The 16,535-nt window shown below is 32.7% G+C and overlaps 1 protein-coding gene across 1 annotated transcript; it reads left to right on the top strand.

Annotated features, from left to right (window-relative positions):
• The first annotated feature begins 12,933 nt into the window (after positions 1-12,933).
• LOC148629010 (uncharacterized) lies at positions 12,934-16,194 on the top strand. The gene is made up of 3 exons (XM_088542324.1): positions 12,934-13,027; positions 13,310-13,607; positions 14,035-16,194. Exons 2-3 carry the CDS (start codon positions 13,316-13,318, stop codon positions 15,948-15,950), a joined length of 2,208 nt encoding a protein of 735 aa, XP_088398450.1. The 5' UTR covers positions 12,934-13,027; positions 13,310-13,315; the 3' UTR covers positions 15,951-16,194.
• Positions 16,195-16,535: the final 341 nt, after the last annotated feature.

The raw sequence follows: 16,535 nt of genomic DNA, 5'->3' as shown, positions 1-16,535 counted from the left end.
GAATGAAAAGTCATCACGTTTGACGTAATGTTCGGTCAATAGTTTTCCTTTACCATCGATTGCTAATTGTAGTTCAAGATATGAGGCTGACTTCAGTGTCTGTAGTATCTTTTATCTCAAGTTCTTGGGGTAGATGCGATGTATCAAATCCCCGAAATTAGGATTGTTTAAAGATAATACGTCATCTATATAGCGAAAACTGAGATTAAAGGATCTAGCTAAACGATATTCTTTATTTTGGATCAGATCAGCAATAAAGTCAGCCTCATTAGAGTGAAGGAAGAGGTCAGCAAGTAAAGGAGCACAATTTGTTCCCATTGGAATGCCGACCGTTTGTTGAAAGAGTAATCAAGGGAACCAAGGTTATAGCGGTAATCAAAAGAATGTAATCCAGGAACAAAGACCAGACATGGAGAACAGACATACACAACAAAGAACATAAAGTAACTAAAATCATACATACAAAGTAACAAAAGTAAATGAGCAACTCGGACTCCACTAAAAACTGGGAGCATGGACCAGGTGCACCGGTAGGGTAAGCGTCCTCTGCTTTTCTAGAAAAACACGTCCACCACACTGGACAAATATGTTGTCGATTAAAAATTCCAGCATTTTGTAAACATATTCCTCTATGTATTTGGAAGATGATTTGGAATTATTTCTTACAAAGTATGAGAAATCTCTACCAAGAACTACATATTTGTATCTAGGTGAACCATATATGAAAAATAGTAGGAAATACCATATGAGCACCATTAAATAAGCTTTTCAAAGTCTTAACATGCAACTAACGATACTTATATATCTATTCACTGTCAAAAACAAATGTTACAATATATGGAAACAACCATATGTCATTTTAGACTAAATACAGTTAACCTGTAAATATCAAATCTATTTTATTGTTGCCGGATATCGAAAAATCTTAGTTGTTACCAGAGATGCCTCCTTTCGCTGAAAAAGATTATATTCTTTGCCATAACAGGCGGTATGGGTGCTCGAGATCCTTTATCCTATGTACTGAAATGGGTGAAATACTGTTCAAGTATTTCAAAAATATAGAATCCAAAAGACAGCTCAAGATTTAAGTCTTTGATTGACAAATAATAACCACTACAAATGGCCAACATAAATGGAAAAAAGCATAATTTTGCAATAATTTATTCACTTTACACTGTTTACGATATTGCACATACCATTATCAAATTGCACTAACAATATAAATGTCTGCAAAAATATCCGAGATAAAGGAAGGCACCATAGATTTTGTTGTATAGTAACAAATAGTTTGTTATTTTAAGTGTTTATATTTGTCAGTTACTCGTTTACTGAAAGACAATTTCACAACATTAAACAAAAATATTTACAACTAATTAAACATTTTACAGTCTCAGATTTCAGAATAAACATACCCAGTTCCATTATGTGTCAAAAATTACATTATCCATAAAAAAAGAAGTGTGCATAAAATACCTCATAGCGAAATAAAAGGAAACCATATAAACGATATCATTGACTCAAACATCAGGTGAAAAAGACGAAACAACATTATAAACCGCAGCGGCAGTGGACAAAATTCCCGGCTATTGCGACGACATTATTAGGGACCAAACCCTGACTATAGCGAAGACGTTATCGACGAATTGACTGTAGCACCACTGATAATGAGTATCGTTAATTCATCCTACTTGTATCACTCCTCTAGGTACTACCTTTCTTTGACAAGACTGAAATTTATTCCGATTAATTATTCAGTTGTGTCTTCCATCAGGATAAGAGACAGTTCGTTCTATATTTGAGAATAGGTTTTAAATGTTGCTTCGATTCAGTTCGGAAGCAGTGTCTTTTTTCTACAGCCAGTGGGGATTCACCACACTCATCAATCCACTGAACCTTAGATTGCTGTCGATATTTCGAGTTTTTATGATGCTTCCTCTTCTTAATGTCTGTGATGCACCTTGTCTTTTCTACATTCATTTCTTCTTCAATAACTTCCATATTTTTGAAGTACTTTTTGTCTATTTCAGCTAGAACAGTTCGAAATATTACCGAACCAAGAGGCAAACTTGTCATTTTCCTTAAGTGATACCGCGCCTTTGGCTTGAACGAGTCAGAAATAATAAATTTGAAAAAAGAACCCTGAGGATTCACGAGAGATGTTGATTGTATATTCTATAGTGAAATAATATTTCAGAGCGTTTAAATTCGCTTTTTATACATTTTTTACTACAAAGGACCTTTTAACCCACGTGAATTTAAATTTATAGAGACATTGGACTTTCTCCAGATTGTCATGTCAGTCAACCTGGGTTACACATTTATTGAACATATGAATATTTAAATAGGCATCAAATTCAATATCCATACGATTTATGATGAATTGATTTCTAAGGCGTTTATTGCGACAAGCAGTTGACTGAACTTTATTATAAATTGTATCATTAGTATAATCGAACGGGTCATTGGTCTGTAATTACATGACATTGTTAAAGATACGAATTATAGAATTGTGTCATTGGTTGTTGACCCTTCATTTTCAGTCGGAAGAATACAAAATTAATTTAGTCATTTCATCTGTAACAACCGTGTCTTTAGAATAATTTTTAATCGTTTCCTTTTGATGTTATTATAAAAAAAATATAAGATTGTCTGTCAATGTATGTGTACCTGTGTATTGTAGCAGGCGGTCGGTGTTCCAATGGGAACAAATTGTGTCCCGCTTCTCGCTGACCTATTCATTTACTTTTATAAGGCTGACTTCATAGCTTATACAAAAAGAATACCGTTTAGTCAATTCCTTTGATCCAAGTTTCCGCCATATAGATGTCGTTAAATAATCCCGAATTGTCTACCACAGAGAGCTTCAGATAATAAAAAGGATACTATAAGCACCATGAAGTCAGTTTTATATCTTGGCCTACTCTTAGAGATCGAAGGAGGGAATAAACTCATGACCAAACTACAAGTATACGACAAACGCGATGACTTCTCGTTCCATATCATCAACTTTTATTTTATTTGTGGCAACATCCCTAAAGCACCTGCTTAAGGAGTTTTCATATCACAAATCATATATTATGCCAGAACTAGCCCTAACTATGCGTACTTTTTGTGCCATGCCAGATTTCTTATATGGTATTTCTATGGTATATCTATCTGCAGCATGAGAACCGGTTTGTTCACCGTGTCATATATTTCTTTTCTCTATCTAAAAGATCACTTTACGCCTTTCTTACCTGTGTATCTTATTCATGCCCCCAGTTTTAGTAGGGTCAGGGTCGCTTATTTACTTTTGTTTCTATATGCGTTTTATTTAGTTATTTTATGTTCTTTGGTGCGCATGGCCGTTTTCTTAGTCTGACCGTTGTCCCTGGGTTGTGGTCATCTTTGATAAGCATGCTAATCATGGTTCACTTGATATCCCCTAGAACATGGAGCTAGGCTTCATTCATTGATACTACAATATATGAGCTCCTTTGAAATACTTTGGTAGAACTCATCGGTTCGCTTCCTATTTCAATATTCTTGGTTTTAAGTTCGGCTTGCATAGAGTCAATATTTTAATCATGATCTTCCTAAGCTTATGAGAGGTTACTCATTTGAACATGTGCACAGCATACACAAATTTGCAATATTTATATGATTTTTATAGGTTGTTCTAAAAACAGATAATACTAGAGTTCTCTCCCATAATCAAACCCTTTTCCAATACACATTATCAAAGGTTCGTAATGTACGTATACATATTGTTTATAGTACTTTAGTACACATAACAATTTATATGAAAATTTTGTACAAATTATAATTAGTATTTTCACTTTATACAAATCATAATTTGTATAAATTTAGCCATAAATCACTTATAACTAATTTTCAGCAACTTGCAATTGTTTAAACTGGAGAAATTCTAAATATGAATGTATGATCACAAACTTATTTCATTATGGAAGAGAACATTTTCACACAATTTCACAATTTTTGATTCATAAATCAAGGTGTTGAAAATTTATTAATAGAATCAACGAGAATTAAACACGACATTTTGCATTTAGCCCTTGTATTCCACCTTGGCACTCGCCATTTTTGAAAGTTTGCAAACAGCTTCACGCCAAGAAATCTTTAAGAGATGTAGTCACACTGAGATCAATACTATTCACATCATGAACTACTTGGTTCCTGCTATAAGAAATCCCGCCAATGTCACAACAGAGGTACCAACACGATAACCAAACTCAATGACCTCTTCTACATTCACTATATGTCTAGGGTCTGTGAGTCCGCGATCGTACAGTAAGGTTATTTCCGTCAGAAAGTTCATTTAACTTATGTTTGTGTTTCTTGTCAACTTATTCGCTTGAATTTGATTTTCTGGAGAGGACTCGATTTGAGCACGTATGATAGATTGGTCTGTGTTGTACTCAATCTGTTATGTCGGTTTATTTTCTTAATTTTTTTCTTTTGAACTATGTTTGAATTAATACTGTTCTTATCAATAGATCCACTATTATCCTTGAAAACAGTTTCTTCAGTACTCACGAAAACATATTACATAAAACACAATATGATAAGTGGTTGTCCAATTTAATAAAACGGATTAATTGATAGTTAACCCGGATCAATAACCAAACACTTGAGTATGAAATTTTGTACAAGTTATTAGTGATTTTTTGCAGATTTTGTACAAAAGAAAATTTACGTTAACTAATTTCATAAAAATAATTTGTACTAACTGGAAATACAGATTATAATTTTCGTTCGCATTATAATAATGCGTAAAAAATTGCAGCTTGTACACTACAGATAGAACCCCAGATTGATTTCCTTTTCTTAGTTTTTTTTTGTAAAATAAAAAATGAGGATGTAGAGTAATAAAAATGATTTGGATTTTTGAAAATATTATCCCAATCTTAACCTCAAGTATATGATTTTCAGTATTCAGTTTGTTTTTCATATAAAATGTCAGAACAAGCAATCGCAAATACTTGATAAAACAGTAAGGTAAGTGATCTTATGGTAAAATGGTAGTAAAGATTAGGACACATTATAACCATATTTCTTAGAGTGTTTTTGATTATATCCGTCTTCAGAAGGAGTATTCACAACTGTTAAGGAATGAAAAAAAAAAAAAAAAAAAAAACGTTCAAAATGAACCCAACTATTTGGGTTATAGGAAGGTTTGGACACAAGTCACAATGGCGTAAATACTCGAAAAATGAACAGAGACATTTTGGAACGCGGTGGTATAGATAATGCCAGTCCAAAGCCAGAATACTTTAGTCCGTTGGTGTATGCCACTAGAAGCCTAAAGCACTAGATGACTGTGATTGTTCTTGACACACGCACTCGTTTGTTCAAGGTGGAATATTATTTCTAATCCTTCCTTCATTTTTGTGAACAATAAATTTTTAACAACAATTATAAGTTCACACAAGGTCATAATGTCTAGATATACATTTGATACCCATTAAAGAAACCTAATCATCCAATATGGTATGTACCCAATGAATTTAAAGTTTCCTTATACGATAGCGAAAAAAAACGTATAAAGCATGAAAGGAAATGAGAGTAATTATATTCAGTACACGAAAGCTGTAATTTTTTGTATAAATTGTAAAAAAGTCGAACAGAACATTGTGTTTACATGGACACAATATTCATAGCAGAGGGCTAAGTATAATATTTTGTGCCTAGTTGATCATGCTCATAACAAATAAATTTGTATAATGAATTTAAAGCATACACATACATGATATTTTTCTTTACCAGAACGCAGCATAGGCCAGTTTGAACAATGAAAGTGTATTTGCGTAATTTAAACAGAATTTGCGAACGAAACAGGTATAAAATGTAATTTTGTCAAAGAAATATTTGCCCAGTCTGGCTTTGTTACCATAAAAAGCCTTCAATTTTAATTCAACTCACACAAAGTTGTTACATTTACGTTATATATTTTTATCAAGTGTCTGAAATTTAAAAATAGGTTTTCACACCTGGTATGGATTTATGAATATATAAAATTACAAAAAACCGATCATACAACATGGCAAATTTAGATATACAGTACATGTGTTTGAAGGAGTAACCGCACACCAGCAGTATTAAAATCAAATATAAAGAAAGATCTTACCCCCACAAATAAAATAAAATAAAATACTAAAGTACCGAAATAGAAAGCCAAATCCAGCATCAAGTTCTACCATATATAATACAAGGATTGAAACCTTAAAGTTTCTTGAAACTTCAAATGTTTGTTGTAATTAGAAATTTAGATAGATAAATTATACACTACATAGTTTTATTCAGAGTTTACAAATGATAATAGTCATTTGTATATTCTAACTTAGATCTCTTCATAAAGCTTACTCTCATTTTCTACTTATTTGATACGTTAATATATTCTGGTTTTAATACCCACTAAATTTATGTAAGTTACCTTTCATGAAACCCGTTGTCGCTAAAGAAAGTGGGTTTCTTCATGAGAGACAACGCTAAAAGCTGAATGATCCACACATCAAACTTGTTTAATGTATTATTTTTACCTGCTCTCTAATTCCTTTTCTGTTAACAAAGTAAACATGCATTGATTGTCGATGAATAGTTTCAAAACCGTGTGAATCAACTAACAAGTCAGCATAGACGCATTAGAACATCGCTATTATGTATCAATTTTATCAAATATAAAAGATTCTTTTTCATAACTTAAACTAACCTCACTGGTTTGATTGAATATTAAAGGTTTACTACACACAATAGATGTCAAATAATAACAACTCAATATACAAATAAACCAATTAATATTTACGAGACAAACTTTGTGTCAATATTTCTATTTATCACGCCCCCATTCCTGACATTCTAAACTAGTTACATTCTTTACGTAACTTTTACTTTATGTTTTATGGTAATGTTTATTTGCATAGTCCCCCTTTAACTAGTTCAAATTTTAGTACCAACATTTTTGTAGAAATTGATATCCTGTTTGTAAAATGCTGAAAATAATTTTAGTCTTAACTTTATATTTAATAAAACTAGTATCATCGAGTTCCCAACAAAATTTTATCATTATATATCCACAGAAACAGAAATTTAATCCTCAGTTTTAAAAGATGTTCATGTCATGCGTGTTTATATATATGCATACGACAAATGCTAAAACGAGAATTCATTCTTAAAGATGAAAATAAAAGCTAAATAGTAAAGCATTTCCTCTATGAAATATTTTCAAATTGTTCTCAGTAATGAATCTGACTTTACAAGTCATTAGTCTTTAATCCAGTATGTCTTATCATTATACGACCTTTTCCGAAATTTCAATTTTATCACTTTTTTGATTGATCAATTGATAACATGTTCTTGCTATGTAGAAATAGTATGACATTGATGACATTCACATTTTAGTCTATACTATATGATATCTCACCATCTAGATCTTAATCATGTTATTGTATTATATGAGATAATCAATGTAATTATTAATCTCAATATTTCAAAGCTTTTAGAATACTGTAGATTTGTTTTCCTAATCAATCCTAAGTTTTGAACAGGGGCGTAGCTACGCACGGCTCGTACAGGCTTGAGCCTGTACTCAAGCCTGTACGAAATGTTGAGTATTTTTTTTCTTTTTGTAATATTTAATGGATGTATATAAAACGAGTACAGTAAAGGCTGATATTACTTTATCAAATGCGCTTCATGTAGCAACATGGAATTGGAAATCCAACGTCATTTACCCGTTTTCTTGTTTCTACTTATAATTCCCATGTTCCGATAACTTCTATAAAAGTAGATTTGCGATTTTCGCAAAATGGACAAGTTTGTCATTCGACCAAAAAGAAAAAAGGAGAGATGAAAGATCAGAGAAAGGCAGTATTGAGTATGAGCCTTCAGCGAATATTCTAGCAGATACTGGGCCAACGACCACTGCCAGTATTAATGATATTCGCACAGATCATTCGGAAGTGCCATCAACTTTAAGTAGCTCTAGTAGCGTTACACATGGCAGTTCCAACCACCATACCCTGATGTGGCTAAACTTCGAAGCCTCAGTGAAGTATATGATACCGTCCCTCAGCCCAAATTACTTACCCAATTTTTGTTCCTTTTTTACCTAGATTCTACCATCGCCAATTTTTAATTATTGGTAAATTTTGCCGGAGGAAACTTCGATAGATATAATAATTTTGGTTAAGCACCGTTAACTTTAAAAGTCACGAAATGTGCCACATTGAAGTCTATAATATGATTTTGAAAAATAAAATATTTTACCTACCCTATTTGTTCAACCTGAAACAGACATAATTCATTTTTGTATTAGCCTATACGACTTTCGTCCAGTAAAACTAGTGTAAATGTCTGAGCTATATGTATATGTTCCCTGGGCGTGCATGTTCCAGACGTTTAAAATATCGTTGCATGTCGAAAGTTGACCAATGTCCATGTATACAAGAGGGGTAGACAGGGGGTTCCTGCTCAATTTTGCTATCGGGTTCCAGACCTCCCTCACAGGTTTTCTCTCCTTTACTCCCAATTGTAGTAACCCGACAAGCTTACACCCCTAACTTTCATTCCTACCTCCCCTAATTCCCGGGTTCCTGTTCCCATGTCCAACCCCTCATAAATAATTTATGACGAAATAATTGGATACAAAAAAACTGAAATTAACTTTGTAAATAGAAAAATGAATGAAATTATGTTAATATTATTAAAATATACATGTATATAGTAATATAAAAAGAGAGGATATGTAGGGAATGTGCGTATGACAACACTTCACATGATTTATTAAAAACAGCATATTGTCACTCAATGAACAGGATTTTATTCCTGTTCTGCATCGTGATATTATACGAGCGTCTTCAATAATGAACATTCAGTTCATATACCCTCGAACAAGATCAAGAAGCCCCTATCGTGCACTTAAGTGGAATTCTTTATAAAAGTAAGCCTGTCTAAATATTTCTGTTCGAAACTGCCTCAAATTGACATGAATTATATTTTTAAATACATTTAAATTGATTCTTTGCACAAAAATACATAGCAACCAACTTTTTTTTTCAATACTCAATTTTTCAATTTACAAGTATCTATTCGATTAACGAAACAGGGGCAATGAAAAAAGTCTTCTTTTAAATTAATCGAACTCAAGACTTAGCCCGATTTTTAGAGTAAACTCAAAAAATTAGGTACATGGACTCTGTACTAGAAAAAAAATTGATTAGGTACTCAAGGCTAACATGACGCAGTACTCGCTACTTGAAGCTAATCGGTAGTCGAGGGGGGGGGGTTACACCCCAACTTAGGGTCCCGCCTATTTCGGCAAATGTTCTATGTAGATATCAGTTTCCTGTTGGTCCTTCGAACACAAAATTGTCCCCGTAATTTATACGACAGTCGCATTGAAATTTCGTCCCCGTAATTTAAACATTGGAATTTACCAATGATGAACTAAAATGCCTGCCAATAAAAATCGACGTCTGGACTTTACATAAAGAAGATAATATTCAGAAGGAAAAAAGTAAAATAATTACAAAACACATTAAATTTCATGACCATTCTTCCATATTGAATTGTAGATAAGGACTACATATTTGAAAACAAAATGGAATTGGAATAACGCAACATATGCACACTTATATTATAGTATTTTGTAACCTTCACGTAAAACTTAACCAACACAAACATGTATATATGGAGAAATGCGTCAGTCATTTAGGTGTACGACTCAAATAAAACATATATTTCTTCATCAAGAAAATGTGATTGATTTTCCCTAAAACCGGTGAGGTTCCGGAAGGCTTTGCCCCCCTGGGCCTCCCTCGCCGTATTTTCTGTGCCTATATATCTATCAATATCTAGCTACAGCAATACACATGCTTTTTCGTAAATCTCAATTTACCACACCATCAGGCATTCGTATAGCTCTGAAATATTATATGTGACTAAAGATAGACAACTGCAATTGCATTTAAGCAACACATGGAGCTGTTTTTTAAATTTCAGCTTATCTTAGTAATATTTTACTTGATCATAAGAGGACATTTTTTAATCAACAATCAACACATATGATACAAATTACACAAACACATCAATATAAAAACATAGTGAAAGTTACTCTGTAAAGTAAGTACAGTACTTATAATTTCAGAAACATTATTTCTAAATTTTAATTACCAATCGTCAATAAATATTGTTTTCTGGACATTAGATTGACCAAATTATCTATATTGCCAAGTGTCGATAAATATTGATAATAATACTAGATACATGAAATAAAAGAGAGAAAAAAAAACTCTTATGCGTACTTCTGTAAAAGAGGTCAACAGTCTTACCATCTTACCAGTTGTTACATTCATGGTGTTATCTATCAATGAGGATCCTAAACATTATCTGATTGATAGATCATTATCAAAAATATTAACATCTAGACTTACGATTTTTCGACTGTTACTTCTACTTTCCCCATGCTTAACTGAAATCCTGACTAAGGAGCAATATACATCTTTGTAACTCTTCAGAAAAATGGAACACCTTTATACAAATATGTAGTACTTACATGGATTCTTCATACTTTGTAAAAAGCTCTTCTGAATCATCTTCTATTTCCAAATTATCTACTATGTTTACAACATAATACTTACCTAAATGACTGATTTTGCCCTAATGTCAATAGTGTTTGACACGTGTCGGGCAGTTTCATTATTGTTGCTAGATAATTACCGGATTATACTCACTTGCAATATGGTGGGTGCCGCAGGCGGAACAGGACCTGCACACACTTCCGGAGCATCTGATATCACCCCCGCTTTTTTTGTGGGAGTTTATATTGCCAATGCTTTATTTTTTGTGTGACATCTTTTTTCCTTTATCTTCAGTTTTTATGTGTAACCTCTTTTATTCGGTTTGCTACATTGTGTTTGTAGATCGCCTTTGTTTCATGTCTTCACGTTTCGGGCACGATTTTGGATTTTGACGTATTTGAATCACCCCACTGCTGACTCTTCGGTATGCATCTGCACCATAAAAACCGATTTGTTCGCCATGTCATAGTTTCCCTTTTTTTGTATCCCAGATATGACAGTTTACTCGGTTGTTGTTCTAGAAATACTCTACCGGTGCACCTAATTCATACGCCCAGTTTTTCATGGAGTCTGAGTTGAACATTTATTTTTGTTTCTACTCGTGTGTTATTTCGTATATTTATGATCTTTGTTGTGTGTGTTTTTCCTTGTCTGGCCGTTATCCCTGAACTTGTGGTCTCTTCTTTTTTATTAAAAGGGCCCCCTTTACATGATTAAATTTAATTCATATCTTTTAAGAAACATTTAAGTTCATTCTTCTCTTACTAGGGAAGATTATCATTTTGATTCAATGATCATCATATTTTATTATTTAAAAAGTGATTCCTTGAATTTTTACAATTATGTTGTTAGAATCTAGAATCTTGATTACTCTTTTTAATACCATGATTCTAGGAACCTGAAAATCGTAAATACTAATAGTAGATATACATATAAACATTTTCCAAACTGCAAGATACAAAAGTTGAAGTGAGAAATGTCTGTCCTTTTTATCAAACTTTTAAGGATCAGCACGACTGGTGTCTTGCAAGTAACAGAAACTGCTCATTCATCTTCACACCCGAAACCTTTGCTTTTTGTTTTTTTTTCGGCTATTGTATTCGCCATGGCTTTTTTTCTCTTCTATACCTTCGGTTCTTGTTTTATTTAATTTATCAGGGAATATATGCTGTTAGATAAGAAAAATATAATTGATATTTAGCTATGCATTATAAATTGTTCATAGGTACAGTCGTCATATTTTTTTAGCATTAAAGCAAAGAATTTGATACCAATGACCAATGTTTTGAGTGTTAATTCACAAAAGTGTATAGAAGACATACACATCTTATATATGATTTTTTAAAACCTCTATATTTCATACTCTTTAAGTCAAAATTTTGGAAGAATTAAAAACGGAGTTTTTTTTTTGAAGGGGGGGGGAGGTATGAATCAACCCAGTAATTATACTTATCTGACCACGTATCATTTCATATACTTTTTATCGAAATTTGCTGCATTACAAATTTAAAATTGATAAAACACCCAGGCGTCTTTTTATGTATTGCACCGGGCAAAACGTCTTGGTGCTGCATTTGGCATTCCATTTCAATACTACTTATGTAGATTTTTTGTACAATTTAGATCTTTTAAAATAAATAAATAAATAACAATAAATAAATAAATAAATTAAAAGGAAAAATATGTAATGAAAATTAACAAATCGGGGTATGACTAGAGTAATAATATCTAAAATGTTACAGAAATTTACGATCAACTATAAAATTGTAGTTACTAAATCAATTTAGTGTTTAGATGGATTTTAGGATGTAAAAACTCACCAAGTCGTTAAACAGTAAACATTGCGTGACTCTCTTTCGACGCGGCATATGTTACTTATTGTATAACAGAGTGTTTAGATAAATTTACATAGTTTTACGTGTCTGCGTTCATAGTTGACACAATGAACATGATTTTATGAATGGAATTCTTCAGTAACCATCATTGACCATACAGCCATTTAATTTAGATTCAAAATCAAGGGTCATGGTATATGACATAATATTCGAAAATTTGAATTATGACCACTTGAATTTTGTCAAATTAATGCAATATACATGAGTATATATATTACAACCATTCATCCACTCTGTAAAAAGTCTGTTTTGGATTTATTTGCACTAGTCTTATGTCGGCATTTTATTTTATAAAAAAACAAATAAAATTTGATTTTTTAAACTGGTTGCCGCAGTTTTATTTGTTTAATTTCAAACCAAAGGTAAAATATGTATCCAGTACATAAACGGTAAAGCGTAAGTGATGGTTTTTGTATACATATTGCCAGCTTTATGCATAAAATTACTTAAAACCTCTAAGAATTATTCAAGCGTATTATATATCAATCGTTAAATATAGATTTGTTGTAATCGATCAATCTTTTACATTGGAAAATCCGAAAATGGTTGAAGACTGTAAGTATCTTTATGTTAACATTTTACAATTCGCAACTCTCATTAGTACTTCCCAAGTCGGATTCTCATGTCATTCATTTTATGTACCATGGAAGAATAATATCTAAGTTATATGACGTCATTTGATTTCAAAGCCATATTTAGTGTTTGTATGAGCCATTTAACTTCCCCGTTTTAATTAGTATGCAATAATAATAATACGTACGTTTAATTGATAGAAGTTGATGACATTGTTGTAGTTTTGTGTTGTTGTTTATCTACAACGTTTTTATACTGTTTCAGAGCAGTATGGACTTAGATAATCTGATAAATAAATTGAAAAGAGGGTGGATTCAGACCAACAACAAACAAATATGCTATAAAAAATTTCCTTACAAGGGCAGTCGAACCAGAAGTTCTCCTTGTGTCAAGTTTACTAAGCTTGGTAAACCAGTTATAACCAACGACTTGTTTGGAGGATCAATTTTTCAATTCGAACATGAATTTAAGGCATGTTTGAAGAGAAGACATGAAAACTACATTGCAATACAGAATATTATCATTCCAGTACAAAAGATTGATCAAAGCTTTAAATGCACAGGTAATAATTAAAGTTCTTGCAATAGCCGAAATAGTGTTTGCTATTTGTTGCTTTCATTTGTATGGCAACAGTTTAACTAAGCATGTGGTTCTGATAAAAGGTAGCTCCTTAAAATATGTGTAAAGCATACCGACAAGCACAACATGTATATGATTGGTATTTTTGTATTCCTACAGTCACATCGCTGATTTGTGACACAAACAACATAAATCATGGGAAAAAAAAACGCACAATCTTTAACGAAAATTATTAGTATCGGCTTATTTTTACATACAGACAGTCAATTATGCTTAATTCATGTATTTTGTAGTTTTCAAAATCTGTCTACTTCATATGTCCCTCTAAGAGAATCTTCCACTTCAAAGGTCAAAAGCCTTTAATTAATCATCAGAGGCATTTAGTAATGAATACATATATTTTTTTTCAGATATTCGTAGAAGCCAAATTTACAGACGATTCCTTTTGAATGCGGTTATCGTCATTGGTACATTTAAAGAAATTAAGCTGAGACAGAAAATTTTCATGGTACAGAATTTCGCTAACCGTTTTGGAGACATTGATTCCATTTCCATGTTTACTGGAAGTCTAACCGAAGGTGTTTCTCTTCCAGGTAGTGACGAAGATGAGATGATTGTTTTAAAATTTATAAGAGTTCTAGTTAAGCCAGAGCCTATAAGAGATGACTTCACTGACTTGGTCTTTGTGGCACAAAGTACAAACCCTGGTTTTGTAGAACTTAAACTTTCCCGAGAAACTTTGCAAATGAGCGATTACATAAAGAATTCGTTAGAAAACGGCACTGGCACTGTTTCAAGTTCTAAATTCAGGCAGCAATTTGAAATTCCAGGTTGGGATGCCCACGGACCTTGTGTCGGATATCAATCGTACGATTTTGCCATTTGCCTTTTCTGCCAACATTGGCCAGATTTAGCCAACGAATGGATAACCAGAAAAAGAGTTTCAAACTGGCCGTCTGAAAAAATTATTTCTGAAGTAGTTAATGATGGTTGTCTACTTGTACCAATAGGCCCAAGAATAAATGACGATAATCTAAGGCTTTGGAGAATTTCCTTTTCTCTTGCCGAAAAGCGATTGATGTATACGTTGAACCATACACAAATTTTGTGTTACGGCCTTTTAAAGCTGACTTTAAAGGAGATAATAGAAAAACAAGAACATTTGAAAAATATGTTGTGTTCATATTTTTTAAAAACAGCTTTATTCTGGACTTCAGAAGAGTTTGATGACCACATTTGGAACTATAATAACTTGTATTTATGTTTCCAATTATGTCTGCATCGAATCATACGTTGGGTTCGAGAATGTAAATGTCCAAATTACTTTATTCCGCAAAATAACATGTTCTCGGGTAAAATTAAACATGATAACAACATGCCTTTAATATGGGCGCTAAACAATGTCATGAAAGAAGGAATTAACGTGTTTTCACACAGTGCTAGTTTGGAGAGAGTTACTCCGTACTCGAATGTTCAACAGGAAGCAGACTTAGATTTGTTGGTTCTTCGATGTATGCATTCCTACCCATTTGACGATAAAAAATGTGCTTACAAGGCACTGATATCTCTCACTAACAAAATACAAAAAGAAAAACAAGGGTATATTCATGATCTGATGACTTTCTTTGCTGCTGCCTTTTGTAAGCAGGTGCCGCAACTCTCTAATACTCTTGATAGTGAAATTGTCGGAAATATAATCAAATATAGAAAGTTCCGAGAAGACACGACTTTGTTACAATACGGAACGAAAACCGATTGCGTATCAGGCTGGCTTTTTTTAGCTTCACACCTATACAAACATAAAAAATTCAAAGATGTTCTTGTAGTAACAGAATATTTACTATCTGTAATAAAACCAAATATGCTGAGTGCACGGAACCCGTCTTATACAGAAGGAGAAAGAAACATGTTTCGAGACAAAGTATGTGGTCATAACTTAACCTTGATTCAAAAACGTAAACTCACTGAAGTTGGGCATGCATTATTCAATGATAAATCGGAACTTATTCCATATGAATTCAGACTCGAAGCTAACATAAGACCACTTCTTATGCTACCACCACTTATTTATTTGAACTGCCTTCGTTTTCTGAGTTACTTCCATCTTGGCGATACTCAAAATCAAACTGCAGTATTAGCAACACTGAACATTATTGTCTCAAATGAAAACCCTCGAAAAAGGTCTCTTTCCCATTCTTTGACTTTACTCGGAGTATGTTATCAGCTTTATGGAAACGTTGGGCGGGCTAGAGAGTGTTTTATAGAAGCCAAAAACACCATTCCCGTTTGCAGTACTGCTGCTCAAAGGCTAGAGGGCCTCGATTAACTGAACTATTCGTTAACTTGTCACAAAGTAAACTTAGGACGTTCACATAAATACGAATTCATTCTATAAGACATAGTGAAATAATAACCCTTTTTAAAAAAGCTGAATATTTTCCAATGCTAATAGGGCTTTCGTTATTTTCGCAATTTAACCGACTCAAAGCCAATTGATTTTCACATTTATTATTTTTATATTTTGTACTGTTTATAATGTGATATACAGGAAATAAATAACTGTAATCGAAGCTGAAGGTTTATTGCACTATAAAACCTGCTATTTCTATCGGAAATGCTCTAACCAAGCAAGGACCGACCACTGCGGGGGTTTCAAATTTCCGTTTTTACCTTGATATTGCCATTTTAAATACGGGTTTGCTTAGAGTAAATTTTTCAGGAATTTTGTTATTCACTTATGCTATATAACATTTTCCTAAAATCTAAATTTAGTAGAATTTAACTTGACAATGAACGTATATACACCTTACATTTTTTCGATTATTTCCATTAGAAAACCAAATTATGCTCAATCAAAATAGAGTACATATATATGTTTAAGATGGTTACTGTGTGAATTAGTGACGTTCAT

This window comes from Perna viridis, chromosome 1, assembly GCF_037379345.1.
Source record: "Perna viridis isolate PV_CMFRI_1.1 ecotype Kerala chromosome 1, ASM3737934v1, whole genome shotgun sequence".
NCBI classification, from domain to species: domain Eukaryota; kingdom Metazoa; phylum Mollusca; class Bivalvia; order Mytilida; family Mytilidae; genus Perna; species Perna viridis.
The sequence above is the reverse complement of the archived record's forward strand: the minus strand, read 5'-3'. Positions and strand labels throughout refer to the sequence as shown.

Coding starts and splice junctions, on each gene's coding strand:
- LOC148629010 (XM_088542324.1), top strand. CDS start 13,316: ATGGACTTAGATAATCTGATAAATAAATTGAAAAGAGGGTGGATTCAG. Junction 13,608..14,034: donor TCAAAGCTTTAAATGCACAG/GTAATAATTAAA, acceptor ATTTTTTTTCAG/ATATTCGTAGAAGCCAAATT.